The sequence below is a fragment of the Hemiscyllium ocellatum genome, chromosome 2 (assembly GCF_020745735.1).
Source record: "Hemiscyllium ocellatum isolate sHemOce1 chromosome 2, sHemOce1.pat.X.cur, whole genome shotgun sequence".
Lineage (NCBI taxonomy): Eukaryota > Metazoa > Chordata > Chondrichthyes > Orectolobiformes > Hemiscylliidae > Hemiscyllium > Hemiscyllium ocellatum.
This window is the reverse complement of record NC_083402.1, coordinates 31743407-31761370: the sequence shown is the minus strand read 5'-3', so window position 1 is coordinate 31761370 and position 17964 is coordinate 31743407. Positions and strand designations below refer to the sequence as shown.

At 40.3% G+C, this 17964-nt stretch overlaps 1 protein-coding gene across 9 annotated transcripts in view; it reads right to left on the bottom strand.

Annotated features, from left to right (window-relative positions):
• Positions 1-17964, bottom strand: part of erbin (erbb2 interacting protein) — a 256213-nt gene that overhangs the window by 88016 nt on the left and 150233 nt on the right. For all 9 annotated transcript variants that reach the window (XM_060835501.1, XM_060835530.1, XM_060835475.1 and 6 more), the window contains one exon: positions 622-678. In XM_060835501.1, the coding sequence (XP_060691484.1) occupies positions 622-678 (57 nt within the window). The remainder of the gene's footprint in view (positions 1-621; positions 679-17964) is intronic.

Genomic DNA, 17964 nt, shown 5'->3' with positions numbered 1-17964 from the left:
TGGAAGAATATCCCTAATGACCGGGGAGGCCAGATTAGGAATCACAGTCCAAAGGATAGGGAATTTAGCACTGAGATGAGGAAAAATTTCTTTACCAAGAATGGTGTGCAAGTGGAATTTCGACTGCAAAAAGCAGTTGGGCCAAAACATTAAATATTTTCCAGAAGGAGTTCGAAATTGTATTTCGGGCTAAAGGAATCAAATGGTTTGAGGTGATGGCAGAACAGGGTACTGAGTTGTATGATCAGTCTTGATCATATCGAATGAGGGAGCAATTCGAAAAGGCCAAATATTCTACTCCTGCTTCTATTTCCTTTGACTGCAGGAATTGTAGAAGTTACCAAGCCTATCAGACGAAAACAGCTGCAATAGCAAACAAAGATTGTGGAATTGCAAATTCTGCTGTCAAGCACCACTGAAATATCTCCTCCCAGACAGTTCTCTTCATGAGGCTACCAGTGAACAACTCAGAACTCCATAAATAAATGGTAACCAAAGATGGAGAAGTAGGTAGGTTTTTAAAAAACTGCAAATGATGATTTGAAATGAACTAATAAAAGATGAAATTTAGATGAAAGGAATGAAATAACAAACTGACATTAAATACTGAAATGCTCTTACTTTGGCAACATCTTCAGCTGATTTTCTCGTAGCTCTAATATTTGCAATTTGGTCAATCTGAAAAATAAGATAGAAAACAATCAAACATACAAGTAGTATAGCTCTTATTAATCAACAACATTCAGTTGGGTCGCACCTTTTCCATACGTTATATCCAAAGCCCTTCAGAAACAAGGGATTGCAAGCTCAATGGCCTTTACAAATTCAGAGTAGCACAAAACACTGGAACACGCGCAGTAGAAAAGGAGAGCGCCTAGAGATGGAGTTGTTAGGGTTTGTTGGAGAATTTCAAACTTGCTGTTGTGGAAGATGACAAAGGCAAAATACATTTGGGCAAATTGAATTCAAAGAGATGGAGAATCAAAGACTTGTCAGAAAGCACTGGAATAGCTTAGATGGTGGTGATGAAGGCAAGTAGAACAGTGATAGTGGGGATGCAGGAAGAGCAGCATGGACAGAAGTAGGAGAAAAGCCAATCAAAGCATAAAAGTTGTAAAAGTGAAAGTTATGTTCTTGACAACAGATAGGATGTGATGTGTCATTTAAGGCTCCTTCTGGAGTTTCAACAGATGATAAGAGTGAAAGTATCTGTTCTGTATGAGCAAATGATCAGAGAAGTCAAGAGGCAGTGAACAGCACTTTTAGTTGAAGCCAATGATGTGCCTTTGTCCTTCACAATTTTAAACTAAAAGCTACAATATGGGAGGGAGAACAGACGTGGGATGCACACGTTCTGTTCAGACGGGAGAAAAACATGCAAAACAGCACAAAACTAGATGGCGCAACAAGTACAGTGTAATGTCAACCACATTGTGCAGCAAAGTGGGTGGTACAGAAACTGGGATCATCAGAACGAAAGAGCTCATTCATCATGATTTCAGGCCAGCTGAAAGAATAAACTAAATTGAAGGAATTCAAACAGCAAGTTTCAGGGCAAATGGATACAGTTCAGAGGGAATATATTTGAAAGTTTGAATAAACATAATTGAGGCCTCAAAAAGAGGAGAGTGTCATTAGGTCGGAAGGCAAATGGGTCAAACTTGTTTTATTTTGAGGAGGGGGAGGGGGAGTTTGGGGGGGGATGGAAAGTGAAGATGTGATCCTGGCAGTTTTGAAAGTGATGGGATTGATGCAAACTGGCAAATAGAATATATTGCATCATTCAAAATTCATATTCCAACCAAATCTAAAGTTTTAAGGATGTGGCAGGCAGAGAGAAAGAATGAAGTGCTGAGTTCATACTTCTGGTTGACTGCAGTTGTGAAAAGAATTTTAAGGAATATGTTTTTGGAACAAAAAAGCTGTTCCTGCCACTGATGATGTTCAGCATTGGCAGGTTGCAAGGTACAGATCCAGTTCACTGTGAAATAAGGACAACTACGAAAAAAGGGGGGAAACAGTCAAATTGAAAACAGTTGAGTGGGGAGGGTATACTGTGAACAGGAGGAGCATATCACCAAAGAGACGAGATTGCAAAATTATTGTGTACTCTGAGTGGGAGATTTACAAGGTGGAAAGGTAGAATGAATAGTCATGAGCGCCTCATTTTTGGTGTCTGAAATGAGGCAATCTCTGGGGTAAAGCACCACTTGCATAAATGATAAACATGTTGCTGCAATATCACCATTAATGGACATATGGGAACGTCAGACAAAAGACTGCCAACTGTTCCATGTAGCCTCCTCTGTATGCTTCACAAAGTAGACTCCTTGCCCGAGGTGTTAGAGGAAGCAGGAGTGAAGTGATAGTATCATTGGAGTAGTAATCCAAAAGCCCAAACTAATACTCAAAGGATATGCTTCAAAATCCACCATGGAATTTAAACTCAATTAATACATCTGGGAATTAGAAGCCCATCGGTTTCACTATTCTTTTGAGAAATAAATCTGTCATTACTGCTTAGTGATTCCAACATACAACTCCAGACCCACAGCAATGCAACAGTCTCCACTGCTCCCTGAAACAGTCCAACAAGCCATTCAGTTCAATGGCAATTAAAGACAGGCAACAAATGCAGGCTTTATCACAACAACCAAATCTCATGTAAGAATAAAGAGAAACAATGTCATGTAGACTTCCTGAGAAATGCATCCTGATCAAAAGCACAGACAGATTGGGGGGATTGGGGATGGGGGGTGGTGAATTCTGAACACAGAGCAAAGAAAATAGATCCCAACTATTTGCATATTATTCCACTGAATATAATCTCGAATAGTGATAGCCTTGTCAAAACATGAAGATTTCAATATAAGGATATACACTAGGAGTTTAATACAACTCTGGGAGAGGTTTACAACATCTTCAGTTGTCACTAGAAACAATGTATCAATTGTAACAGTAAATATCTGATAGCTTATTATCCATCCAATGGCCATGAGATTGAAAACTATATTGAAAGCAATGAAGTGCAAGCAATGTGGAAAAATGGACTATTTTGAGATTTAATAATAAATATACTACTTTCACACCCATTTCCCACTGACATGGAGGTGAGGTCCAGCTTTTTCAAATGAGATAGGACAACAGATAAGTTTATTATAGGTAATCACCAACTCATTCTAACAAACGATGAGGATCAGGGACAAATAATAGTCAAGCCAAAGAATGATATTCATACTTTTAAATCAACAAGTTTCCTTGATAAATAAGTTGCCATGTGATAAAAGATAATAAAATTGTGCATTTTTATGACATAAGCATTAATATACTGATGGAGGCATGGATTAACTATGATCAATACCACAAAGGCAAGTATAAACTCTGCAAACAACCTCTTAAACTTTCTATTTTTAGCACCTTTACAGTCAAGACTAAATGTTCACATCTGCACACTACTGTAAATATCATGTCACTGAGCTAGCTCTTTCTTAGGACAAGTACTCCGATAAGAGTTACAAAATTGTTTACTTGTACTGAACCCTTACAGAGTTATCATAGCAATTATTAACATCTCAAAGTGGAATATGCTTTATCAGACAGCATAGTGTTGAATTAAACAATGTAACTACACCAGACAAATGAAAAGTCGAAAGATAATTTTGCCAGCTAAGTGACACGTCTTTATCCTATTTTACTGATATGAAGCTGTTTTGGGGAGGGTGAGGAAGAGATCACACAGAGCAACTTAGAGACCACTTTATGCAAAACAATCTTGTCACAGCCTGAGTTGTACATTTTTACTCCGATGGCACACTATCCCTTTAACCAACTTTTTTTCACGCAGCATACCAAAATCATAATCACCACAGTAAATCGTTTACACTCACTCCCACGATATACTTTCTCACACCTCAAACAGCTATTGGAAGTGTGAAATCCTTCTCTCTCTCTTTTCTGTTAAGCTAAAAGAAATCAGACAGTACTGCAACATTTATCTTATTGGACTAGTCATTCAGATACTAATCTGATAATGTAGAGATCACAAGCTCTAATCACACCATGATACTCTGACTATTGTATTTTGTTAAACAAAAAACAAACTTGGAATAAAATGTCGGTGTCAGTAAGTGACCATGTGGTTCTCATGAAAACCTATTAGCCCTAGCAGTCCAAAATGGTATTTGGCTGACCAGTTATCTACACTCTAATATGAACTAGCTGGTAACAGAATTGCAGCAAACTGCTGTAAAGAACAAGAACAAAATTGAGGGGACTTCTGAGCTGTGATCTATGTATCCCATCAGCCATAACAAAGGTCAACTCCTCCCCAGGATTTATAGGTTGGTTCCAAAGTCTAGGAAAACTGTTGCACACAATACTCATATTTTTAGAACTAGCCACACCCAAATTCCTCTCTCCAATTATCATTCCTCACTACAACAGAATTAAGAGATTCAACAGCATAGGGAGGATGAGGAATTAAAGGAAATTAGTGTTATTAAGAAGGATGTGTTGGGGAGAATTAGTGGAACTGAATGCTGACAAAACCCTGAGTTTTTATGGGCATAGTGGATATATTGGCCATCATCTTCTAAACATCCCCAGTTTCTGGAATGGTTCTTGCAGATTGAAAAGTAACAAATATCACACTATTATTTCAGGAAGAAGGGACGGAGAGAGAAAATGGGTAACGATAGACCTGACAGCCTTTCAGTAGGTAGGAAAATGGCAGAATTTATTATAAAGGATGTGAAAAATGGATACTTAAATAATAATCACCTGTCACGACATGGGTAACCCCCCCCCCACTAAGTTAAACCTGTAACAGAAAAGATTCACCCTGTGCAGTAACCTGTGAAAATTCGATAGCCAAGAACTATCCTAAAAGTCATTATTTAAAATTAAAATTAACAACTTTATTTCTTAAAAGTGTAACAGAATAATTAACTAACAACTATTTACAACTAGTTTCTCGAACTCATCCTTTACATTCCCCTTCTACAATACTAGTCCAATAAAACCACCATGGTGACGTGCCTTCTTGAATCATTGTCATCTATCTGGTGTAGATAATCCCACAATGCTGTTTGAAATGGAGTTCTAGGATTCTGACCCAGTGACTTTGAAGAAACAGTGATATATTTCTGGATAGATTACAGTAATATACAGCTTGTGCCTCTATGTGACTGCTACCCTTGCCCTTCTAGAGGGCAGTTTGCTGGGTATGGAAATGGGAACCAAATGTAATATTTCCAAGTTCATAGATGAGAGACAAAGCTAAGTGGGAATATACAGTTTTGAGGACTCAGGTAGACAAAGTTACTTGGATTTGGAATACAATGTGAATAAGTTTGACATTATCCACTTTTATTAGGAGGAACATTTCTGAAATGTGAAATAAGGCAGGGGAAATGGGGCCTGTAGTTTCTAGCAATTTGAAGAATGAAATGTGATCTCACCAAAACCTGCAAAATACTTCAAGGGATGCACAGGGTAAATACAATTAAAATGTCCTCCTTATGTGGAAGTCTATAACCAAGGGGCACAATTTCAGGAAAACGGGGATGTAATTGAGGGCCCTAATAAAGGTGAAATGGTTTTGGCAATGAATCTTTGGAATTCTCTACCCCAGATAGCTGTGAATGTTCAGTCAGAGTTTTATGGTATGGAAACAGATCCATCGGTCCAACCAGTCCTTGCCGAACATAATCCCTAACGAAATTAGTCTCACCTACCTGCTCCTGGCCCATATCCCTCCAAATCTTTCAATACATGTATCCATCCAAATATCTTTTAAATGGTGTAATTGTGACCACATTCACCACTTCCTCAGGAAGTTCATTCCATATGCAAACCACCCTGTGCGCAAAAGATTTGCCCCAATGCTTTTTAAAAATCTCTCTCCTCTCATCTTAAAGATGTGCCCCTTAGTCTTGAAATCCCCTATCCTAGGGAAAAGATACCAACCATTAACACTATATATTCCTCCCATGATGCTGTAACATTCAATAAGGCCATCTCTAAACCTCCTATGCTCCAATGAAAATAGTCCCAGCCAATGCAGCCAATCATCAGAACTCAAACCTTCCATATCCAGCAACATCCTGGTATATAAAACCTAAAAGAACTGCCAATGCTGTAAATCAAAAGCAAAAACAGAAGTTGCTGGGAAAGCTCAGCAGGTCTGGCGGCAACTCTGAAGAGAAAACAAAGTTAACATTTCAGATCCGGTGACCCTCGGTCAGTTCTGAGGAAGGGTTGCTGGACCTCAAACATTAACTTTGATTTCTCTGCACAGAAGCTGCCAGACCTGCTGAGCTTTTCCGGCAACTCCTGTTTTCTTATTGTCATCATTTAACATTCTAGTGAATCTCTTTTGAATCCTCTTCAGTTTAATTATATCCTTCCTATATCTGGGTGACCAGAACTAGACATAGTATTCCAGAACAGGCCTCTCCAATCCGAGCTTCAAAAGGACAAACCAATGAAGGCAAGCATGCTAAATGCCTTTTTAACCACATTGGCTATATGTGACACAAACTTCAAAAGAACTATGTACCTGATCCCCGAGGGTCCCTTTCTTCTACAACACTACCCAAGGCCCTATCATTAATTGTATAAGTCCTACCTTTTATTTATTGTACCAAAGTGCATTACCTCACATTTATCCAGATTGAACGCTGTATGCCATTTTTCCACCCATTGACCCACTGGATCAAGACCTCTTTGTAATCTTAGAAAACATTTGTCCCTGTCTACTATGCACCAATTTTGGGGTCATCCATAAAGTTACTTTTCTTGCTTTTATATTCTCATCTAAATCATTTATATAAACGACAAACAAGCACAGTATGTCTAAAGTAGAGATCTACGGATTTCTAAATACCAGTAACAGTAAAGAATTTGGATGTATTGTGGAAAAAGATATTGAAGTGGATGTCACGATCATACTGAATGATGGAGCAGTTTCAACAGACTGAATGGATTATTCCTGCTATGTTCTAACTACATGTCCACAAAGGTGAACCACGTGGGTATGCACACTTCCGATTGCCTGGAAACTTCTGGTGAGATGGCACTTCAATGTTGAGGCTTGAGAGTCGTCAAGAAGCACAGTCAGCTATTCACAAAGTGATTGGAAGTCATTTTGACATGCTCTCTCATTGGTGGGGGCAGAGGTTCAGTTGGAACTGAACACATATGCCCCCACACTCAAGCTGTAAATGAAAATTTCAGCCTCCGTAATCTTAATTTCACAGTGCCACCCAGTGCGGAGATTTCACAATATGATGTCATTCCATAAAATCATGGCTCATCTGTCCCAGGCCTCAACTCCCTGATTGTGCCAGCTCCTCAGATCTTTCAGCTCCCCAGTATTTCCAAAATCTAACTCATCTACAAATACTTTCAACAAGCTAAGCTTCAGAAATCGCCAGGATAGCAAATTTGAACATTCACTACTGTCAAACAAGAAATTCATATACATTTCAATTTCAATAATAGTCTCCTCTTCTGATCTGTTAAAGGCACAGGGCCAGTGTACTTTTGTTGTAATTATGCAGACACACAAAATCAGAGAATTTTAAGCCAATTTTGCCCATCAATAAAACAAATTGATTCAAGGGATGGCATTTTCCGGGGCTTCTTGAGCTGATTTTATTTTTTTTTTAAAGTTCATACATGTCCTAGTTATGGAATTTGGTAACTGGACCAAAGTGGAAATTAGTACAACTGCAGACAAAACAGTCACTGTCAAGCTCCAGAAGACCAGATCCAAGTGTAAGAAAACAAATGTAAGAGTCTCATTACCCATTTGAAAGATCAAAAAAGTCAAGCCAGAGAAATGTCACATCATCAGGCTAATTCTTCAGGTCAAATTCCAAATTTAGAATTTAGTCTTAATCATCTTCTTAAAATATTGTGCAATATTATGAGGTCACTTTATATTTAATGCGCTTGGGAACCTGAAATTTTGATGAATTATGGAAAATCAATTTACTTCAGGTGTTTTTAGTTGATGTGGTTCAAATCTCAGTGAACATTTGGAGCATTTTGTAAACAAGTCTTCTAGAAATCACATTGGAGTGGTTGTAATGAGGCCAGCCAGGTGGACTTCATGGAATAGGAGTTCCCGTTTGTACCAGGTTAAACAGCTCCGTTCAGAGAGTCCTGGCTGATAGATATAAACAGGAGGGTCAGGGGTTCTGTTCACTCCAAGAACCAGCTCTTGTGCTAGTTGGGTCAGTGTCATGTACTGTGCTCACGGAAATAAAGGGTGACTTGGTGACAGGATACCAGCCTCTAAAGTTATTTCAGTGGCAATGAAACAAAAGCACGCTCCTGAAGAAATTCACTCACAACAGTCATCTTTTGAATTGGGATAAGCATTTGTGGCATCATGCTTTTACTTGCTTGATCCTAAAGACTCGGCCCAGTAAGTGGGAAGAATGCATTTTATTTCCTGAGCAAATGACACTGGGGCAGACGAAAAGCAACAAGTAATTCTGCTGATGGTATGTGGGCCCATACCTTTTTTGGTTATGAGAAGCCTAACTTTCTCTAAGGCACCAGATACTAAAACCTTTCATGAGTTGACAGATTTGAAGTTCGGGAATGTTACACACCAAACCTCCTCTAATTCTGAAGCGCAATCATTTTTAGTCAGCAATTTCAGAACCAGGAGAATCTAGATTGGGAATTTTGACTAGGTTAAGATGACTGATAGGCATGTGACATTGGTTTAACCCTTAATGAGGTGCTGAGACCCCATTTGGTGTATGGGATTAATGGTATAACCATGAAAAGCACCTACTAACTGAAGCCCAACTGGATTTCAAACAGGCACTACAACCAGCTTTATCATTGGAAAATGCAGCAAGTACAGCATATGAGTTACAGGGTATTCCAATGGAAGTGGACACCTTGGCAGGCCAACTGTGACTGGGGAACATCACTTGAGTGAAGGCAATTGCATAGCCTGACTCAGGACATATCCTGAACAGAGGGACTCCACGTAAGCCAAGGGTAAAACCCTCAAAACAGAGCCAAGCCCAACCCAAACAGGTAAAATTTTCAGGATCCAGGCTGGCAAACCATTCTGGTTCCTGACGGTATGCAGACTCAAGACGGCAAAAGAATCCCACTAGATCCAAATGGAGTAGAAGATCTCACAGGCTGTATCCTGGAGAGGGCCCACCCTGGAAAGTCCACCAATTTCTGGTTGGAACACTTAAATTGCTTAGCAGCATCTAACAAAACCAATCAAAATAAATGTCTGGTTAAATTCAGCAGTGGGCTCTAATTATAAGTGCGTGCAATTGCAAGTTGGAACGCTGTCAAGGAGGCCGAGGATGCAAATGTGGAAGAGTCCATAACAGTTCTGAATTTTCTGGACACAGCTGCATTCAACTGACAATAGAGTCACAGAGTCATAGAGATGTACAGCATGGAACAGACCCTTCGGTTCAACCTGTCCATGCCGACCAGACATCCCAACTCAATTTAGTCCCACCTGCCAGCATCCGGCTCATATCCCTCCAAACCTTCCCTATTCATATACCTATCCAAATGCCTCTTAAATGTTGCAATTGTACCAGCCTCCACCATTTCCTCTGGCAGTTCATTCCATACACATACTACCCTATGTGTGAAAAAGTTGCCCCTTAGGTCTCTTTTATATCTTTCCCCTCTCACCCTAAAGCTATGCCCTCTAGTTCTTGACTCCCCGACCCCAGGGAAAAGACTGTCTATTTATCCTATCCATGCCCCTCATAATTTTGTAAACCTCTATAAGGTCACCCTTCAGCCTCCAACACTCCAGGGAAAACAGCCCCAGCCTGTTCAGCCTCTCCCTGTAGCTTAGATCCTCCAACCCTGGCAACATCCTGTAAACCTTTTGAGCCCTTTCAGGTTTCACAACATCTTTCCGATAGGAAGAAACCAGAACTGCACGTAATATTCCAATAGTGGCCTAACCAATGTCCTGTTAGCTGCAACATACTCAGCAAGACTTTATTGGTCAGAGTACTAAGATTTGCTTACCCAAAATCAGCACTTCGCATTTATCTGAATTAAACTCCATCTGCCACTTCTCAGCCCATTGGTCCATCTGGTCCAGATCCTGTTGTAATCTGGAGGTAACCCTCTTCGCTGTCCACTACACCTCCAATTTTGGCGTCATCTGCAAACTTACTAACTGTACCTCTTATGCTCACATCAAAATCATTTACGTAAATGATAAAAGGTAGAAAACCCAGCACCGATCCTTGTGGCACTCCACTGGTCACAGGCCCCCAGTCTGAAAAAACAACCCTCCACCACCCTCTGTCTTCTACCTTTGAGCCAGTTCTGTATCCAAATGGCAAGTTCTCCCTGTATTCCATGAGATCTAACCTTGCTAATCAGTCTCCCATGGAGGAACCTTGTTGAATGCCTGACTGAAGTCCATATAGATCACATCTACTGCTCTGCCCTCATCAATCTTCTTTGTTACTTCTTCAAAAAACTCAATCAAGTTTGTAAGACATGATTTCCCACGCACAAAGCCATGTTGACTATCCTGAATCAGTCCATGCCTTTCCAAATACATGTACATCCTGTCCCTCAGGATTCTCTCCAACAACTTGCCCACCACTGAGGTCAGGCTCACCGGTCTATAGTTCCCTGGCTTGTCTTTATCACCCTTCTTAAACACCACGTTTACCAATCTCCAGTCTTCCGGCACCTCACCTGTGACTATCGATGATACAAATATCTCAGCCAAGAGGCCCAGCAATCACTTCTCTAGCTTCCCACAGAGTTCTCAGGTACACCTAATCAGGTCCTGGGGATTTAACCACCTTTAACCGTTTCAAGACACTTCCTCCTCTGTAATCTGGACATTTGGCAAAATTTCACCATCTAATTCCCAACAGTCTATATCTTCCATAGCCTTTTCCACAGTAAATACTGATGCAAAATATTCGTTTAGTATCTCCCCCATTTTCTGTGGTTCCACACAAAGGCCGCCTTGTTGATCTTCGAGGGGCCCTATTCTCTCCCCAGTTACCCTTTTGTCCTTAATATATTTGTAAAAACCCTTTGGATTCTCCTTAATTCTATTTGCCAAAGCTATCACATGTCCCCTTGTTGCCCTCCTGATTTCCCTCTTAAGTATACTCCTACTTTCTTTATACTCTAAGGATTCACTCGATCTATCCTGTCTATACCTGACATATGCTTCCTTCTTTTTCTTAACCAAACCCTCAATTTCTCTAGTCATCCAGCATTCTTTATACCTACCAGCCTTCCCTTTCACCCTGACAGGAATATACTTCCTCTGGATTCTTGTTATCTCATTTCTGAAGGCGTCCCATTTTCCAGCCGTCCCTTTACCTGTGAACATCTGCCTCCAATCAGCTTCCGAAAGTTTTGCCTAATACTGTCAAAATTGGCCTTTCTCCAATTTTAAAATTCAACTTTTAGATCTGGTCTAGCCTTTTCCATCACTATTTTAAACCTAATAGAATTATGGTCGCTGGCCCTAGAGTGCTCCCCCACTCACACCTCAATCACCTGCCCTGCCTTATTTCCCAAGAGGAGGTCAACTTTTGCACCTTCTCTAGTAGGTACATCCACATACTGAATCAGAAAATTGTCTTGTACACACTTAAATTCCTCTCCATCTAAACCTTTAACACTATGGCAGTCCCAGTCGATGTTTGGAAAGTTAAAATCCCCGACCATATCTACCCTATTATTCTTACAGATAGCTGAGATCTCCTTACAAGTTTGTTTCTCAATTTCGCTCTGATTATTCAGGGGTCTATAATACAATCCCAATAAGGTGATCATCCCTTTCTTATTTCTCAGTTCCACCCAAATAACTTCCCTGGATGTATTTCCAGGAATATCCTCCCTCAGCACAGCTGTAATGCTATCCCTCATCAAAAAGGCCACTCCCCCTCCTCGCTCGCCTCCATTTCTATCCTTCATGTAGCATTTGTATCCTGCAACATTAAGCTGCCAGTCCTGCCCATCCCTGAGCCATGTTTCCGTAATGGCAACGATATCCCAGTCCCACGTTCCTAATCATGCCTGGAGTTCATCTGCCTTCCCTGTTAGGCCCCTTGCATTGAAATAAATGCAGTTTAATTTATTAGTCCTACCTTGTCCTTGCCCGCCCTGACTGACTCACTTCTGTTCTCAACTGTACTTTGCTCAGATTGATCTCTTTCCTCACTATCTCCCTTGGTTTCCCCCCACCCCCCCACCTTACTAGTTTAAATCCTCCCAAGCAGTTCTAGCAAATTTCCCTACCCGTATATTAGTCCCCTTCCAATTTAATTGCAATCCGTCTTTGTACAGGTCACTTCTACCCCAAAAGAGATTCCAGTGATCCAAAAAAGTGAATCCTTCTCATATATACCAGCTCCTGAGCCATGCATTCATCTGCTCTATCCTCCTATTCCTGCCCTCACTAGCTCGTAGCACTGGGAGTAATCCAGATATTACTACCCTGGAGGACCTCCTTTTTCAATCTCTACCTAACTCTCTGTAATCTCCCTTCAGAGTCTCAACATTTCCCCTTCCAGTATCGTTGGTTCCAATGTGGACAATGACCTCCTGCTTGCCCCTCTCCCCCGTGAGTACATTTTGCACCCTCTCAGAGACATCCTTGATCCTGGCACCAGGGAAACAACACACCATTCTGTTTTTTCTCTGCTGGCCACAGAAATATCTGTCTGTACCTTGGACTGCAGAATCCCCTAACACAATTGATCTCTTGGAAGCCGATGTATCCCTTGTTGCATTAGAGCCAGTCTCAAAGCACAAAAAGCCAATTTCTGGCAATGTTCCCCTGAGAATCCATCACCCCCTACATTTTCCAAAACAGCAGACCTGTTTGAAATGGGTATATCCACAAAAGACTCCTGCTCTAGCTGCCAACCCCTCTTACCCTTCCTGGAGTTAACCCATCTATGTGACTGTATCTGAGACTTTTCCCCCTTCCTATAACTGCCATCCATCACATACTGTTGCTATTGCAAATTCCTCATCGCTTCTATCTGTCTCTCACACTGATCCACTCGATCTGATCAGATTCGCATCCAACAGCATTTATGGCAGATATAAACCGCAGTAACCCTTAAACTCTCTTTAAACTCCCACATCTGACAAGAAGGACATATCACTGCAAAGGCCATTTTTGCTCCTTCACAATCTACAGACCCAGAAAATAACACCATCTTATTCCTCTACAAACACTGCCCCAGGTTAAATTAGTAGCTATGGCTTATATTCTAAGTCTAATCAAGAGACTTAACTCCAAAAACATAATCAAAAAAGAACCCACTGTACTCACTACTACAACCTTTCTCTTGGACAGACTTAAAACAACAATTAACTTGTCTGATTCTGTGCTGAGATCTTCGCCCAACAGTTCCTCCAAGATTAGTTGTGAATTTCACTGTTTGTTAATTTTCCCAGATGCACTCCGATGTCCAGCTATACATGAATTCAAACAGCAAAGGCAGTAACTGTGCAGGTTTTCTCTCTCCTTCTCCTGCACTGTCCTCACCGTGTGCTTCCTTTGTCTGCTCTTCTCCCTTCTAAACTGTTGTTTTGACTTTTTTTTTCCAAAGTTCCAAAACAACACAACAGCATATGAAACAGTAATTGCTGGTTGTGGAATTCGAGGAAATCACCTCCAACACCTAAAATACCTCAAAAAAAAGGAGACGCTCTTACAGCCAGAAATTTTTCCCGTCCTCCATCTTGGATTACCCAGAATCCTTATCTGACTTTGAACGAAGATAGATCCAGTCCTGGCAAAATTCAACATCTGGTGGTGATGGGGGAAAACAAAAGGCCACCACAACCACAAAACAAAACCTTACTGGACCCAGAGAGACCAGATTACAGTACAGGTTGGCATGTTATTGTGAATAACAAGTGTGATTGTCCTGAGCAACGGTCACTGCCAGATACTGGTTGAACTCCACCAGGGTCATCCAGGGGTTTTCAAAATCCAGACGTTGGAAAAAAGTTATGCCTGGCAGCCAGGACTAGATGCAGAGAACCGATCTACCTCTTTAGACTCAGGAGAGGAGGGTTGTCGTGATTGTGGACCTCAGACTACCAGTTCCCTGATTGGAGCTGTTAGTCTGGCCCAAATAGGCAGTCTTGGCTGAAGATACGTTCATGAATGTCAAAGGTTCTGTTCACTCAGAGCAGGCTCTGCAGGAGCAGGATCAGTATCAAAGACCCTCCATGTGTAAATAAAGTGTGATTGGTGTTGGGATAATGACCTCTGTGGAGTTGTTTTACACATGACTGCTGATAATTGTTTGTTTTGCTATAGACTCATGCTGGGGCTGCTTTGTAGAGTGACTAGTTTGGAGTCTTTTTTTATATTATTTGGTTGGCGGGATGTCTGCCTGCTTCAAGTCGCTTGATTTGGCACAAAGTTTGAAAAAAAAAGTGCCAGCTGATATTTCTCATTTCTGAAAAGTACACCCTTTACATCAAATCAAGATCAAACCTATAATTTCTTTTGAAAGAGTGACTGAAAGAACAACTTGGGATTGAGGTTTGTGATGAAGCTGTACAAGAAATCAGAGCCATCTGTGCATGACTAGTGACTTGATCACACATGTCAGCACATCAGGGTAACAGACTCTCTTTACCTGGAAGAATAACTTGCTGGCTGAAGTGTTTTTACTCAGAAAAGCATTCTCTGCAGATAAATCTAATTTCTCTCAACCTCTTTTCCTGAATGAGGTGTGTGTTATGGGAATATTTAGAGGGATAGATTACTGATTATGCATGTTAACTAATTACTGCCTCTTTATTGAATATTTTGTTTGGATAATAAACCAATAATTGCATTCATTAAGAAACCTCAATAATAGATCTTTTAGTTTAAAATCTGATACAGACAAGGCACTTAACTAGTCAGCTTGGTTACTGGAGAAAGCCCTTTTACTTTACACTATAACCTGTGGAGCAATGAAACTGGAACTATGGTGCTCTCCTCTGGCCTCAGTCCTAATGGTAGTCTAAAATTTTCACTTTACAGTGCATTGACAAAAATCTCTTGAGAAAGCCAGGCTTAACCACATTCAAAATCCACTTAGTAGGAAAACAAGGTCAAATGAAAATTTAATTTCAAGAGTTACGAACAGAGAGCTGTAGCAAGGATCTCCTCTTAAAGAACAAAGAAAGGATGAAAGATAATTAGAAGGAACAGTAAAAATAAAGCTAAGATAGCTGATTAACTTTCACGTCCCCTGTTGCGCATTGATAGTAATATTTGACAAGCACAAGTGCACATTACTGAAAGCAATTTTAATAAAGTAACCATTTGAAAGCTCAAGTACTGAAACAGAGGAAGGGTGGCGATCAGCAGGTCAAGCAGTACCTACAAAGGTTACAGTTTCAGATCAACAAGTTTTCAGTAGAATTGGATGATGATAAATATACAATGGTTTTAAGTGAGCAATGTAGGAGGCAGAGGACAAAAGGTGTGGAGTGGAATTAAAATGGTAACTAAACGGAAACTCAGGTTCACTAGATTGGAGAGAGATGCTCACCATCACAATCACACATTCTATGGATGTAGATTTGCTCACTGAGCTGCAAGTATAGTTTTCAGACATTTTGTCACCATACTAGGTGACATCTTCAGTGAGCCTCCAAACGAAGCACTGGTGGTGTAGCTGCTTGAGTTTCCTGGTGTTGGTGATGTCATTTTCTGTGGTGACGTCATTTACTATGGTGATGTCATTTCCAGATCTTTTCTCAGTGAGTAGTAGATGGGATCCAAGTCAATGTGTTTGTTGATAGAGTTCTGGTTGGAATGCCAATGGAGTTGGAACTCAAACACATAAATAGAAAGCAGGCGACACCAGTGCTTCATTCAGAGGCTCACTGATGATGTTACCTAGTATAGTGACAAAATCTCAAAACAAACCTTCCAGCTCAGCAAGCAAACCTACAAATCTTCTCAAAACTCACTCACACATTCTAAGTTTGGGCTCCCAGTGCAGAGAAGAGCAGCAGATAGAATATGCTAAATGATCAAAAATGTTATATTGCTATTTCACCTGGCAGTAATATTTGAGGCCCTGGGTAGTGGGGGAGGAGTATGGTGGAAAGACATTTCCTTCCCTCGAGCGAAGAAGTGCTAAAAAGAGAAGATGGTGTTGGGGCTAATTGAAAAGGGAAAGGGCATTCTACAAGAACAGTATCTTCAAAATATTGAAAGAAAGAGGGAGGGGCTGAGAGGAAGAGCATTATGCTGGCTGAGGAAATAGTGAAGTATTATTAATTCAATACGGCAGCTGCTACAGAGGAAAGCGAGAACAAAGACAGCTCTGTTTCTGATCACAAGGAAGAAAGGAAGGGCTGAGAGAAAAAAAGTGGTGAGAAAGAGAATAGTCAAGGGCCCTGTCAACCACAGCAGAGAAGCATCTTAGAGTCACAGCGTCAAACAGCATGGAAACAGACCCTTCGGCACAAGTTGTCCATGCTGACCAGATTTCCCAACTAAATTAGTCCCATTTTCATTTTGGGGAGAGAAGAAAAGATATATCCATCAGGAGCTGTTGGTCCACTGACCTCACTATCCTTTTGTTGTGATAGCCAAAGAAGGCAGGGGGGTCATGTGAATGTGAAAGAGAGGAAGAAATGTGGAGTCAAGTTAATGAAGTAAAAGATGATTAACTGTACCCTAAGCTGGGTACAAAGCCCCACGAGTAAGAATGTGATATATCTATCCAAATTGAGAAAGGAGATGCCTGAGAAACTGACTTAAAGGGGTTGCAAGTTCAAATCAAAAAGCCCCCAGTGTATTAATTGCATTACATGAACCATGTGTGAGCAAAACACAGTTGTGGAGCAGTGACTTAAGAAGAAAATGTCATTCTGTGCCAAGAACTTACCCCACACTGCAAAGACTGAGAATTTCAAATATTTAACAAAAGAGCCCCCTTGCCCAATCATATTTCAATAAAGTGTTGTATCCTCAATGGAAAATTTATTACATTGAGAGAGTGTCACTGGCACTCTCTCCCAATGTTTTATGGAATGCAGGTTAATCAATATTTTAGCAAAAACTTGAAAAAGACATTTATACAATATGCTCTTCAAATTACAAGAATTACTTCCATAGTACATCATTAAAGAGATTTCTCTGCCAGCCATAACTACAATATATAAGAAATACATGACCTTTTAAATATATGAGTAACTTGTTAATTAAAATTCATATTCTGGTTGAACTTGACAATAAGTAGTCAATGTTGACTGCCATGTACTGTCAGCCATCTGCATATGCTATCAAGTGAAAGCCAGCTCCTGACAGGTTCATTATGCAGATAAAAATAAAATATGCCGAGGTAGATTATTATAGTCCGCATTTGCTATAAGTAGATTATGTAAGCAGCTGTCCACTCATTGTCCGATGTGACTCTCAATGCAATTAGGCAATGTTTAAACAGATGAACATTCACATGTTGTTTTACCTGGGGATTTAAATGAAGCATTAAATATAAAAATATATTGTTTATACCATATATTTCTTGGGATCACTTGTGTCCATTTATCTGGAAATGTTGCTATTCACAATATGACAACATTCACAGAGATACTTTAAAAAATCAGAAAGGAAACAACAATTCCAAGCTTCAGTTCAATTTTAATTTTTCAAGTCATTTTTTTTCATACATTACACTCCAAAAAAGTGAACACTTCATTTAAAGAGGTAAAACAAATTACTGTGCATGCTGGAAATCTGAAACAAACACAAAATAGTTGAGAAACTCAGCAGGTCTAATTGCATCCGTGGTGAGTGAAGCAGAATTAAGGTTTCGAGTCAAGTACGACTGTTCTGAAGAATCGCACTGGATTCTCAGTATTAACTGATTCTCTCTCCACCAATGCTGCCAGACCTGCTGAGTTATTTTCAGTACCTTCTGCGTTTGT